Raw genomic sequence first — 15422 nt, 5'->3', positions numbered from 1 at the left:
TCATGATCATTCATTACTTGCACAGAGGTACTCATCTTTGGATGTTAGGTTAGTTCTGTACATCATACTAATTTTTTTTTTCTTGTGCTAGCATGATTTAAGAGGAACAGGAGTTATTGTACATCTGACAGAGGTGCGGTCATTTATATTGGAGCACTAACGTGCCTGGCCCAGACCATGGCCTTGGTGTAGACTGGTTCTCTGTTGGTCACCGAAGCTGTGAAGGAAGCTCATACATTTCACTGTATTGATATTAGCATATGAACTTGCAAATATTCTCTGCAGGCCTTTAATGAAGTTTTTCCCCCTGGATAAAATATGAACGTCGTATGAATATCAGAAATGAAGTAAAATTTATTACTCATTTCAGGTAGTAACAGTATTTGATAATTCAGGTGTATGGACTCTCGTTAATATGTATTGCTTGTATCAGTTTTCTACATGTTGCCGTTTCATCATGGATACAGTACTTTTGCATCCATCCTTGCCACAGACCAGAGCAAAGTGTAAACTTCACTGAAGTCCCAGTCTCATCCATGACTGTGACGGTATGGAAGCCACGGGTAATGTGTGGTGCTGAGTAATGATATTCGGAGCATGATTAGTGCGTCCGAGTGTTATGAAAGGTGTAGTTCATAGAGTCAGTCGTGCTACTAGAGCATTTTCTGGCTCAGTGAGGAAAGCAATGGGAAAACTACCACATTCCTCATATTGCCTAGTATGATTCATTTTGGCACTGCTGTTGGTTTCTTGCAGTTTCCCTATAACCACATAACCTTTGAGGGTGCTATTTGTGGATCCAGCCAGCTTCTGAGTTTATGATCTGATAGACAGACTAAATTTGAGATGTGAGGAAATAATCATTCATAAGAAGGTAGAGATATTTATTTCCTGCTTATTGTGTGCGGCTCAGACCGTATAACTGTTAGCTTGCATTTGGGATGGCGAGTTCAAATCCAACTGTCAGCAGTCCTGAAGATGGTTTTCTGTGGTTCCCCCATTTTCACACCAGACAAATCCTGGCTGACTTAAGTCCATGGTTGATTCCATCGCGGTCCTATACCATCATCAGCATATGACCTCATTGAGTTGCTACAATGCAAAACCAGTGGTGCGCATTAAACAGCCATAAATAAAGCTGTTGATTTTCAACTGGCATTATGCTAATCATTATCATCATCATCATCATCTATGGCCTCAGCTGGGTTGCTGACCTTAGTTGGACAATGTAGTAACAAAGCAGGACTCTGAAAATGGTTCGTAGGCTTTTATACACATCAGTTATGCTTAGAGAGCTAACAATTTTGACTGCTCTTCAAAAGTAGGCTATCTCAGTTGGGAGAGAACCCACAAATTCGGAATCATGATTTGGACACTGCCTGTGATACACAGCAGCATCTTGTCTTCAAAAAGTAAAGCAATTGTTATGTGACATGCATGACCTTCATAATGATCTTGGGTGGCAGGTTGGCACAAAATGGTATGTAAATTTCTTGTTAATGATAAGTAGACTTAATGGATAATGTTGGAATAATATTCTTCGCCTTTAAGAAGCTGTCTCTAATAGAAAAATTGCTGCATGCCTCTGAAGAGTTAGATTTCTTTACAAGGGTATTCATTTTTTTTAAATTCAGCCAACGAGTTGGACAGGGTATTCAGTGACACTGTTGATAGCTTCTTGCCAAGGCAGTTGCAATTTGAATTGCGAATAGGTTTATGAAATTGAATTTCAAGTAGGCCTACTTGTGGTTCATATACCATGTAAAACTATAGGTCTCATGGCTTTTGTTTATAAAATTGAAATCACATTAAATTCAAGCACTATTTAAGCTTAAAGTTAATTTTTTTTTTTTCCCACATCGTTATGTGCAACTGGGGAGCACGCTTGAACTTATTTAGCGGATCATTTTGCTTTCTTCTCTTCCCAAAATCTCTTCATCCTCTCGCTGAAATTCTTCTTACGTTCTTCTGTCCAGGTTTCGTTAGTTCCAGCTTTTGGCTCTGAAAAACAACGGTTATTAGTCAGTGTTGTGAAAGCAGACCTGTTCTTCACAGTTTCATTGTTGATGTTGATTTCCTGAAGATCTGATTCTATTTCATTTAACCAGTTGTTTTTGACTTTCAGTGTGAGATTTAGAATTCTTTTGGTTAGTCTATCATTGTTCATTCTGAGAATGTGACCATAGAATTTTATTATTATTGTTAGTTTTAGATGTAGTTCTTTTTACCATGAATTATGCCATTTTAGGAACTTGAATTTCAGCTTTATTCAGTCATCTTCAGCCTTCTGAAGTATAAACATTAGACAATTACAGTATTCTCTGGGGGGTAGGGGTGGGAAGAGAGAGTGTGTGTCCATTTTGCCTTAATAAAATAATTTGTGTTTAATTTTTTTACTTTATTCTTGAAATTCAATTGTTGAATAAATAATTCAAGTTTATTTCTATTTTCATTTAGTTGGTTAAGAAAAAATCGTTGCCATGTTGTTTCCTCTTAAAACAACAATCACCACCACAATCATGAATTCAGGAAAATAACCGGGGTTTGTACAAACATACAATCTCCTTGAGAAGTTTCCCCTGAAGTCAGGATATCTAAAAATTAAATTTGGTTGAATGCTTTCAAGTATGACATTCAGGTGGAAGTATTAGCTGTGAAACTGATCTTCAATTTGTACTTCACAAAAATGACCTTGATTTACTATTTATGTAGATAATTTGATCCTCTTCTTGGTTGTACCTTTTGGTTATATTACATCTTACATAAGCCTTAACTGTAACCAACAGGTGATCTCAAGGTAATCTGATGCTCATGTGTCTGTTTTAAGATCAAAACCAGCTCACACTTGACTTGCAGTTATAGAGCAGACTGCAGTGAAGTGAACTAATTTGTTTCTCTTCTTATTCACTGACATTCAACAATAATCTTATACTTTCCCATGTTTCAATGCAGGCCTTGTCTGTGACTGCAAATTAATTCTTAATGAAATAATTAATATAGTTGCTGGTCACAATTTTAAAATAAGTTTTATTCCACAACATCTTTCAGAGCTTGTACTCTATTGTCAAGTGTTGAAATAGTGACCTTCCATTGTTGTTCTATTTAATACACATCCAAAAGGTATGAAATTGAACATTTTAGAAACTAGAAATTTATAGACATTAATTAATACTGTACATCCTCATCACATAGTCAATGATAAAATTGAAAATGGCTGGGCTGTGTGGCTCAGATGGTTGAGGCACTGGCCTTCTGACCCCAGCTTGGCAGGTTCAATCCTGGCTCAGTCTGGTAGTATTTGAAGGTGCTCAAATACATCAGCATCACATCGGTAGATTTACTGACATGTAAAAAAAAAAAGTGTGGGCCTAAATTCTGGCACCTCGGCAGTTCCAAAAACTATAAAAGTAGTTATTGGGATGTAAAAACTATTATTATTATTATTATTGTTTATTATTATTATTATTATTATTATTATTATTATTATTATTATTATTGAATGTTTGAAAACAATATTAAGCTTTAGCAGCAACTTTATATTTTTGAGTTGACACACACCACACACCTATTGTTGACTCAGCATAGATGTAATAAATTCATATTGCACATAGCTCTTCTCTCTCTCTTTTTTTTTTTCTTTTTCTTTAATGCTGTTTGTTCGGGGCGTCGACCCATGTGGATCTTTTGCCCCTACTGCTTGCACCATATTGTATGAACCTGTGTGTAATTGGAATGGCGGTAGTGTGGAATGTTGTGTGTGAGGAAAGGAAGATTAAGGATGTTACAAACACCCAGTCCCCAGGCCAGGGATAATAGTTATTACAATTAAAAACCCTGACCCGGCCGGGAATCGAACCTGGGGCCACCGGGTGACAGGGGGGGGCGCGTTGCCCCCTACACCGCAGGGCCGGACTAGCTCTTCTCTTACCCTTCAGTGAAATAATATTCTTTGAAAAGAATTCTGTATCAAATGTAGCAACACTTGAATGTCACAATTTCTCCACCTGATGATAGAGTACAAGTTCTGAAAAGCATTGTGGAATATAACTGAATAAAATAATTGTAACAGTATTAACTATTTCACTACGTTTCAAGAGTAATGTTTTTTTATTGTTATGGTTCCTTAATTTTAGAAGCTTTGAACATTGCAATCATCTGAATGTTTTGTTTCATTTCTTGTTTCATATAACCATAGTCTACTTTAATATGGGGCTCAGGGTAAAGGAGAATGGCTGGAAACTTAAAACAAGAAATCATCCTTGCATTTGAAGTTAATATGGAAAGTATTCACTTTCAGGACGACTCCTGTCAACTGTAATACTCCTACCTCTAGACCAAAATGAACCTCTAAACATTATACCCTGCCAATGAGATAGGCTTTTGGGTTGGAAATGTAGTGTGTTAACTTTTTGAGACCATACCACTTTTTCGTCTACAGGTCCTAAAAGACATGCTAAGTCACTGCTCTTTCCTGCCTGGAAACTTCACATTGACAGTGGTACTTGAAACTAGGATACGGCCTAATATTACAATGGGGAACAAAGGAAGTGAAATTTACCATGATGGGTAATGGTATTTCCATAATAAAGTAGTGATGTAGACTACTCACTTCTTTGTCTTTAGCTTGTGAGAATGTAGACACTGGAGGAATGTGACAATCTGGAACAGGTTATTCCAGTTTCTTCCTTGAGGCTGGACCAGTAAAAACATGAAACTGAGATGGATCAGATTACATTTAATACTGCAAGGTCAACTGTGGAGAAGTTTGAATGAGAAACTTCCATAATATTATTTGTGGGTTATGCTCAGTGCTCCTCCTAACTTTAAATTATCCTACACTGTATGTTAAATCCAGTAGGGGCTCGTGGCCCAAATGGCAGGTGGGGCTAATGTGGGTATTAATAATAATAATAATAATAATAATAATAATAATAATAATAATAATAATAATAATAATAATATTATTATTATTATTATTATTATTCGGCTCCATGGCTAAATGGTTAGCGTGCTGGCCTTTGGTCACAGGGGTCCCAGGTTCGATTCCCGTTAGGGTTGGGATTTTTAACCATCATTCTTTAATTTCCCTAGCACGGGGGCTGGTCGACGCGCAGGTCGCCTATGGGAGTCAAATCAAAAGACCTGTACCTGGCGAGCCGAACCTGTCCTGGGATCTCCTGGCACTAAAAGCCATACGCCATTTAATTTTTATTATTATTATTATTATTATTATTATTATTATTATTATTATTATTATTGTAGTTTTTGTTGTTCCTGCTGTTAACCTTGTTGTTATTTTTTTATTGGCAGTAGCAATACAGATAAGCATGCTTGATTCTAATGCATGCTGTTAATAAAATACTTTAAAAGTTACCTCATTTATAAAGAAACTGCACTCGTCGATTCTTCTGCAGTGCAAATTATTCACTATTTTAAACACTACATGCTAATCACTGTTAAACAAAAGCTATCCAGAACTTACACTTTCCACTCCACAATTGCTAAAAGCAAACTGTAAACCAAAATTCGAAACATATCGATAGCTTCACACTGTGAATGGTCACAAGAACATGTTACATGAGGTTAGAAGAATACAAGTGTGATTGCAATAACATTGCCATAACACCCATCGCTACAGCTTCGTCTGCATTGTTCTTTTTTTTATAGCGGACATGTCAAAGCTAGCCCTTAGCTTGACATTTTAAAATGCATTGAAACTTTCACTCCCTCAAATGTTCACCAACCTTCAAAACAGTTTCCAATTCTCAATGTGAGGACTAAGAACGAATTAGCCCCTGTATCAGGATAAACGTAGAGAACATGTAATACAATCATACTTTCATTTTCCCATATCATTAATTATTTCAGGATCGTGGTACTCAGATATTAATTTGGTCTCATTAAATAAATTATCTAAAATATAAATAAAATAACATTTCTAAACTTTTATGTGTGAAAATCTGGTGGGGCTAAGCCCCTTTAGCCCTTAATGATGCACTTCCCCTGGTTAAATCTCAGACTATGAAACATAGTTATATTTTAATCCCAGACCTTTAAAAGTTTCTGTTACGGACCAAAATTCAAGCTGCTCGTCACATTCCACCAACGTTTTGAGAGTAGATATGATTTCTATTTTTGTGGTATATTTGTCCCACTATGATCTCGCTATCCTTCCTAGTTAATGGATGTTTATCTTCCTCAGTACGACTGGGATCATCATTTGTAGGTCTGATTAAAATACTGGTGCTTACATCATCTATCCTAAATCTTATTTCATCCTTAAAAAGTACTGGTATTTCAAGTCATAGGACAGCTCCTTCCATCGATCATTGGTAGTGATCTGTTACAGTAAAATGAAATCTCAAAATTGACTCACAGGCAGCCTAATTGGCATCTGATAAAAATGTCCGTAACATGGTAGTTGAGGCCATACGGTGGTGGTGGTGGTTGCTATTACTCTTTCTTCGATTTTGGCCATCGTAAAGTAACTTCCTTATGTTTTTGTTTCGTTTCTTGATTTTCGGTCACTCCAGTACTTCATTCTTTCACTGTGCTCTTTTCTTCTTGTATCCACCCAGACAGTTACATGTTTTCTGTCTGTTTCCTGAAAATCCTGGAACTTGTCTAGAATTCCCACTTCTGTAATCCACATTTCTGCTAAATACTTTTCCACTTTGATAAACCTACTTACATGTTATTGGTTTCTTTGTCATTTGAACCAAGTGACCATAAAAAGAAAATCTTGTTTGCTGAGGGCATCTGATAATTTTTTTCAGTTTGGCTCTAAATTTCTTTGTCATCCAAGTATTCCCAACTTTTCTTGTTCAAGTATCTTCCTTAGTGATTTCCTTTTCTTTCTCTCTAATTCTTCACTTTCTCCTCTTTTTTGTTTAAGACTAAACATTCTGCCGATTCCAATTTAACATTCCAGTTTTATGACATTATTATACTGTTCATGGCTGTTATGACAGTGATGTTTTAATCGTGAGTGTCTCTTGTTATTTGATAAGCCAATTCCATTTTCTGAGCTCTATTTTACTTCTTTATCTAGGCTGTTTGGCTGTATTATTTCCCCTAGATACTTGAATTTATTCACTCTGCCAAATTTTTTAAGAATCTTGGAGCTGTTTGTTATGAATTCTGTCTTCTCAAAAGAAATTTCTAGCCCTGCCTTTTCTGCTTTCTCTTTCAAAAGGTTCATTTGTCAGTTCATGTTTCATTGTTTTCATAAAGTATTGCTAAGTTGTCTGCAAAAGCTAGGCAATTAAGTTTTATGTTCATCATTTTATGGTTTAACATCTCTCTAACATATTGAAGGTTCTCAGCGACACAAGGATGGGAAAGGGCTTGGATTGGGAAGGTAGAAGTCTTGGCCTTAATTGAGGTACAGCCTGACATGAAAATGGGAAACCATGGAAAAACATCTTCAGGGCTGTCGACAGTGGCATTCGAACCCACCATCTCCCGAATGCAAACTCACAGCTATGTGGTGCTTCCCAGACAATAATTTCTGATGATCAATTTTGGATTCAAAATTTGTTCTACGTAAGACCTGCCCTTCCTAAATCTTCCTGGATATTCAGAGAGCTGACTGTCAATTTGCTCTTCCAAGCTATTTTGAAGAGCTTTGGATAGGATTTTGTAAGTAACAGCTACTGGCGAGATTCCTCTATAGCTGATAGCATCTGCCTTATTACCTTTCTTGCGTAATAGATTTTGGTTTTAGAAGTCTTCTTCAATATCATGGTTCATGGTATAGGTTACTGTAAAGTCACATCCTGGTTTGTGAACCATGGGCAATGGCTAGTGGCCTAGTAAGTTGTCCTGAGAGTTGGGATACCAGCTGCTATGGAATGGGAGTGGGCATCTCGGACATATTCCGAGTCATGGCCCTCCTTGTGCTCAGGAGGCTAGGATTGTACAATCCGATGTGTTAGAGGAGAGATCCTCACTGGGACTGTGTGTAAGTAGGGTAGCATCCTGATTCACAGATTTATCATTTTAAAATAAGTTTTGGACCTATAGGAGTAATGGAGTCCCACTTCCTTTTGGCAAGTGAGGGACTCCTTGCAAACCAATTGGGGAACAAAATGAAATTTGATGGGGCTATCAATATTAATGGGGCTTATGGTAGAAGAAAAGTAGAACTGGCTGAGTTAGCAAAGAAGGATGCATCTGGATATGTTAGGAGTTAATGATATTCAAGTAAGGGGAGAAAACAAAGAAGAGAGAGGAGATATAAAGTGTTCTTGACGGGTCCTAAAAAGGGAAGGGCTGAGTGTGGGGTAGGACTGTTCATCAGGAATACTATTGTCCGCAACATAGTTTCAATTGCGCACGTAAATGAGCAAACAGTGTGAGTATATATAGCAGTTGGAGGAATTAGGACGAGAATTGTCTCAATGTATTCACCATGTGAGGGTGCAGATGAGGGTGAAGTTTACATGTTTTATGGAGCATTGAGTGACATCATAGTCAGGATCAACAGCAAGGATAGGATAGTGCTGATGGGTGATTTCAATGCGAGAGTTGGAAATAGAATTGAAGGATATAAGAAGGTGTTGGGTAACTGTGGGGAAGCTAATAAGAATGGGGAGTATTTATTGGACTTCTGTGCTAGTACAGGATTAGTAGTTACAAATTCATTCTTCAAGCATAAGAGTATTTAGTTCTATAGTCCTCGGCACATAAGCATAGTCACTAAGGGAACAACCTAACTCTTTGTCCCCTGTTAACACTGAAGGACCGAGTGAGTTGGCTGTACATTTAGGTTCACGCAGCTGTGAGCTTGCATCTAGAAGATAGTGGGTTCAAATGCCACTGCCGGCAGCCCTAAAAATGATTTTCCGTGATTTCTCATTTTCACACCAGGCAAATGCTGGGGCCATACCTTAAGGCCACGGCCACTTCCTTCCGACACCTAGGCCCTTCTTATCCCATCTTTGCCATTAGATTTATCTGTGTCATTGTGGTGTAGAGCAAATTGTGAAAAAAAAAAAAAAAAAAAAAAAAAAAGTTTAAATAAGTGTTCGGTTTGATTCAGTGTTACCAATCGTGCTGATACAAAGTTTTTAAGTTACTGTTCATCTTGGTGGTTGGCACTATATAATCATATTTTTTCATGACTTGAGGTTGTACTTACTGCCACTGCCATGTTGTGAAAATCACTACTGTTACATTTACGAGAATAAGTAAAGCATATTTTCTTTTTCTGTAGGATTGTAAGTCTGTTTGGATAATAAGAGGTAAGTAGAATTGTGGCATGTTCGAATAATGCATTTAATAACGTAGTTGGTGTGAAATGACGAATGTAAGAGTTTATTAATACAGTTTTATTTCATCCAGTTCTTATGTATAAAATTTAATTACGATGTCTAAGAATCAAAATCTTCAAGAACTCCTCCAGAAACGGATGTGATAAGGAAGTTCTGGAACTCTTAAAAATCACACTACAAAGATTTATTAAATAAATTGTGTCATTTAATACTAATCCCTCTTTCCAAGAATACAGCTATAGTAATGCGTACTTCAAAATGAAGGCAGAAATATATAACATTAAATTGAGTTAGGGCGAGAGTGTTTCTTTCCTTTATTCTTTCTCCTGCAAATCCTCAAAAAAATTTTTCAATCTCCTAAACGTTGTTCTGTCCTGCATTATACTTGCTTTTATTCCCATCTCTGCCATATCTCTCTTCATACTTTGCATTCACTAATTGCCATTCTTACTCTTAAGTTGTGTTTTGTGAGTCTGGCGTTATCCATCTTCATTAACTTTCCTGTTCCTGATGATATCAGACATTCTTTCAACTTATGTTTGTAGAGCTCTGCATTCTTCTTGTGTCTGAACTGCCCATTTTCAGTCTTTAATGGGGCTCAGATTCTTCTTAGAATTTTTCTTCCCTTTGTCTCTAGTTCTTCTATTAATAATATTATTGGCTTTATGTCCTACTAACTACTTTTCTGGTTTGTGGAGACACCGAGGTGCCAGAATTTAGTCCCACAGGAGTTCTTTTACATGCCAGTAAATCTACCGAAATGAGGCTGACATATTTGAGCACCTTCAAATACCACCAGACTGAGCCAGGATCGAATCTGCCAAGTTGGGGTGAGAAGACAAGCACCCCAACCAAGAACTCATTCTACCATCAGTTGTCATCACAGTGCAATTGTTGACAGAAGTGCCTTTTTTTTTTTTTGCTAGTTGGTTTACGTCGCACCGACACAGATAGGTCTAAATTAAGGTACAGCCCCAGCATTTGCTTGGGTGAAAATGGGAAACCACAGAAAACCATCTTCAGGGCTGCCGTCAATGGGGTTCGAACCCGCTAACTCCCTGATGCAAACTCACAGTTGCGCGCTCCTAACCGCACGGCCAACTCGCCCGGTTTGATTAATTTTAATAACCTACTCTTAATCCTAGTCCCCCAGTATGGCGAACATCTTTTCCCTCAGTACTCTGTCATATGCCTTCTCTAGATCTGTGAAACATGAACATTATATTCCTGTTGTAGCATTTTTCAATAACCTAGCGCATACTGAAAATCTGTTGTTTGAAACAGCACTGGTTTTCATCCAACATACTCTCAATCACTGATCACACCCTCCCTTCCAAGATGCCAGTGAACAATTTGCCTATATCCTGATCAGTGAAATACTTTCATAGCTGTTGCAATCCTTCCTGTTCCCTTACTTATAACCTAACCCCATGGCACTACAGCCCTGAATGGCCTTGGCCTACCAAGCGACCACTGCTCAGCCCGAAGGCCTGCAGATTATGAGGTGTCGTGTTGTTAGCACGACGATTCCTCTTGGCCATTATTCTTGGATTTCTAGACCGGGGCCGCTATCCCACTGTCAGATAGCTCCCCAGTTCTAATCACATAGGCTGAGTGGACCCCGAACCAGCCCTCAGATCCAGGTAAAAATCCCTGGCCTGGCCGGGAATCGAACCCGGGGCCTCCACGTAAGAGGCAGGCACGCTACTCCTACACCACGGGGCCGGCTTGCCGTCCTTAGAGATGGGTGCAAATTCTGCTTTCATCCATTAGTTCCCCACCTTCATCTGGAGGCTGTGCTTCAACTCTCATTGAGAGCCATTCTTTAGGCTACCTAGGGCAGTGCCTCTTGTTAGGTGAAGGTTTTTCTTAATGCAGTACAAAAATTACATTTTTAGGCTTCCTTAATTCCTCATTGAACTTGAAAACAGACTTGATTATGGATATCTTGTTTTTATTTCATCTTAATTTGTATGATTTCCTTGGTAAAGGTTCCTCTATTATAAACTTGTTCGGAAGTCACTTCACACCGTCATTTGGGATGCCAAATGTCTAGTTGCTCTGTTGTTATAAATAATTATGAGTGTTTGAACCTTTGTTCCTCTAAAACATGTAATCTTTCAAATACTCTGTCTGTTCCCTGCAAAGTTAAGTTGTTGTTGTTGTTATTTCTGTTTGCTTTTGCTAATGTTTATGTGCAAGTGTGTGTCTTAACCAACAAGTGCTTAACAAAGGCATAATTTTCTGAAAAAGATTTTGATCCAACTTTTTAAAGATTCCTTTGTAAATGATTCAACGTTTGCAGCAATCCTTGTATCAAAAATGCTCTCCTGTTTCAGAGAGTGCAAACGATGCTAGCCGGCGAGCCAAACAGCAGGCCATGGGGCTGGAGACCAATATCACCATGGAGATTGCTCAGTTGCTGTTATCTCTTCTGCATGCCTGGGGTATGGATCCAGACTTGGATCGTGTGTGTGAAGGCAAGTTGGGACTGCTGCGACCCATGGTACCCGTTTCTTTTGGAGTCATCAGCAAAGGAGGTAATTTTTGATACATATTTCATGAAGTTTTGGGATGGTTGAGAATTAAGAAAATGAAAATCAGAAGTAGAAATCTCCACTTGGTTTCAGATTGGAGATTTGACATGACCACTTACTCTCAGTAGGTATCTACTGCCTAACCTAAGCCTTTTTCCCAGCTTTAAAATTTAATTGTGCAATTCATTCTTATAACAAACCCGCAAGGTGCCCTTGATGGTTAAGGCATGAAGTCTAATGGTCTGACACCATAGTTACCTGGTTCATGTCCCACTGACCAAAAAAAAAAAAGAAAAAACCACCATCAGAATGTCGTTAATTTTTAACTACATTTAAATAAATACAGAACCGAAGACAAAATTCATCACATGCAACCAGAATGTTGGCCAGCAGTAGGGGAGGTGGTGGTATACAATTTCTAATCACTAGATTGTGTGCCTAAAGCGTGGATTAAATTTCAAACCTCTTTGCAGTGCTTATATGGAGTGAGGGCATATAATGCTGTTGATGGTGATTCACCCGTCAGATTGGGTCGTAAAGCCTTGAGCAGACCCCTTGGTGCTATTCGACAGGAGTAGGCTATATGCCAGCACCAGGTTTCACCTTCTCCCTTCCTACTGTTATCATGTCATTCATTTCATCTCAATCTCCTCTGATGAGGTTGACATAACGAAGGACATCCAGTCGTAAAAATTCGTTATAAAGATTCATCTCACTTCATACCAGACTCCGTTAAATAATAAAAATAATAATAATAATAATAAAAAAATCATATGGCCTCGGCTACCGTGTGCACACATTTCAATTTGATGCCATCTGGCTGTCTGCTCGTCAATTTCGACGTTCCGTTATACTCTAGGCCCACTAGATGGCAGACTGAGTAAACCGAAACTCTCTTGGACATCTGTAGCTGAGATTTAATTAATTTTGTCGGGTAAACACCAAATGTGTCGCCAGAGATCTTTTACATGCCGACATCGTATGGCATGGAGTGTCGAATGGACTTTTTTCTGCCCTTAAAAAATCCGACTATCTCTGCCAGGTTCGAACCCGCTGTCTTGAAATCCGGAGGCCGACACACTGCCACTGATCCACAGAGGCAGCTACCAAACTCCGTTGAGAAATGGTAAAAGGGTTAGTCATGCATACAATTCGCTCTCGTACCTCTGTTTCTTGTCTACTTCTGGAAATAAGTGGGAAGTAGGGTAATGAAATCTAAATCTCTCTTACTTCTTCATTTCCTGTTTCCAGTTCTCTCCTGGGTCGAGTTATGAATGTTATAAGTCAAGGACGTCCATCGTTACCTGTCTCTCCACCACTTTTTTTTTATCTTTCCACCCCTCTGGGGTAATGATATTAATGAGGTTGTCAGGAAAAGTTACAGATATCTTCATATGGTTATGAAAGTATTTAAGGGTTGTAGTAAGGATATAAAGGAGGGGGCATGTAAGTCTCTGGTAAGACCCCAAGTAGAGTATGGTTCCAGTGTATGGGACCCTCACCAGGACTTCTTGATACGAGAACTGAAAAAAATTAAAGGAAAGCAGCACTATTTCCGACAAAGGTGTAGTGTTACTAAAATGTTGCAAACTTTGGGCTGGGAGGACTTGGGAGTAAGGAGACGAGATGCTCGACTATGTGGTATGTTCAGAATATATAGAGATTTGAGGATTTCCACCCTGTCAATACAATCACTTTACCGAACTCGATAGCTGCAGTTGCTTAAGTGTATCCAGTATTTGGGAGATAGTGGGTTCGAACCCCACTGTTGGCAGCCCTGGAGATGGTTTTCTGTGGTTTCCCATTTTCTCACCAGGCAAATGCTGGGTTTGTAACTTAATTAAGGCCACAGCCGCTTCCTTCCAACTCCTAGCACTTTCCTGTCCCATTGTCGCCATAAGCAACTTGTAATATTTTTTTTAAATCACTCTTAGCAATTAAATATACAGCATTTAAAAATATGTGCAGTACATGTTTCATCACAAAGGAGACACATTCAGCTGCTTCATGCCGTTTAAATTAAAATAAACATCACACACATTGTCAACGATCTAGAATCCTAGAATCAAACTAATGAGTATGCACTCTTAGAACAAAATCTGAGTCATAAAATTAGTGTCTTAAAAATAGAAAAGACATCCACTATTTCTTCAAGTTACAATAAATCACAATTTAATTTTTTTTTTTTTTAAAGTAAAGTTCGTGCTTCTTATGATTAATATAAAATACATTGTTCATAAGTTTGCACAATTAATCCTGATTGAAGCGGGGAGAATTCCTCAAGGTTGAAAAGAATGACGTATTGAACTATTACGGCAACAAAAGTTGTGGAATTCATGTGTGCAGTGTTCAGTAAAGGTAAGTATCTGGAAGAAGAAGAAGAAGAAGAACAAACTATGATTGGAATGAGCCAAAATGTAACTTTAGCATGTTAGTTGGTGAGAAAGACTGAACACTCACTGTTTTGTTATTCTATACAGCTGACTCCCCTCACGTGTTGTGGCCAAGCTTGGCGGCCACTGTAGCCTGTCTGGTATTGTAGGGCTTGGTTAAATGCAGATGGTGGACGAAGAGGGAAGGGGTACTCTTAGGAGAAATGTGCAGAATGGATTTCTAAATTGTAAGCGATCAGACTTTTTTAATACATGACATTTCTAGAAAAGAAAGTATTTGAACAAATAATGGATTTCTGTTTTCATTGACATTGCTCAAATTATAGTTACCATTGTAAAAGTGATTCAAAAATGTACAAATTTTCCATGATCATAACATTACCTTTATTGACCCTCTGTAAGATGGTGATATCTTGGATAATTGAAGCAAAGGAATGATTGGTTTCACTCATATGACTGCTCATTGAAGAAAATTTTTGGTGCTTTTTTGCATTAACATGCTCTAGGTACCAAAACGTGAAGCTATGACCTGTTTTACCAACACAGGTAGCTTCACATTGGTTACAGGTGAGCCTGTGAATACCTGAGCCAGAGAACTGATCTTTTGTGAAGTTTCTCTGTGAAGTACTTTCTTCAAAATTTGCTCTCCCATTCTCATCATATGTACCATTTTAGCTTGCATCTATCCTGTCCTGTAGTTTTGAAACTCTAATCCTCTTTCTAATTTCTTCATTTCTGATTCTATCTTTTCCTGTCTTCCCTATGATACCTGTCAGAAATTTCATCATGGCTCTCACTCTCATTGTTCCTCCAATTCCAACGAAACTTCAATTGTATTAATTGTAATTATTAATACATACATACATACATACATACATACATCATCATTGTAGACCGTTATGCCTTTCAGCATTCACTCTGCAAGCCTCGGTGAATTTACTAAATGTTCCTGAAACATGTCTGAATAAATGATTTTCAGTGCCAATGTGGACCAAACACACAAATAGTTTTTAATAGCTTCAAATCTGATAATACCAATATAAATGGTCCGTTATTGGACATTATAAATTTTCCAGCTAGCTCATTCTTGGTTGCCAGCGTTTCGCCCTCGTGTGCGAATCTCCAGGCTCCAGTTAGCCTACGCAGTGGCCTCCACGGTATGCACTAGCCAGCGTATTGGTAGGTGTGCTAGGTACCAACTGATGAGCCCACCCTAG

General features: G+C 38.2%; 1 protein-coding gene across 3 annotated transcripts in view; it reads left to right on the top strand.

The window, feature by feature from the left end:
- Rbcn-3B (WD repeat-containing protein Rbcn-3B) overlaps positions 1 to 15422 on the top strand; it is a 438089-nt gene that overhangs the window by 306166 nt on the left and 116501 nt on the right. For all 3 annotated transcript variants that reach the window (XM_067147119.2, XM_067147118.2, XM_067147117.2), the window contains one exon: positions 11615 to 11815. In XM_067147119.2, the coding sequence (XP_067003220.2) occupies positions 11615 to 11815 (201 nt within the window). The remainder of the gene's footprint in view (positions 1 to 11614; positions 11816 to 15422) is intronic.

This window comes from Anabrus simplex, chromosome 5 (genome assembly GCF_040414725.1).
Source record: "Anabrus simplex isolate iqAnaSimp1 chromosome 5, ASM4041472v1, whole genome shotgun sequence".
Lineage (NCBI taxonomy): Eukaryota > Metazoa > Arthropoda > Insecta > Orthoptera > Tettigoniidae > Anabrus > Anabrus simplex.
Note: the sequence above shows the minus strand (reverse complement) of the source record. Positions and strands in the feature narration are given on the sequence as shown.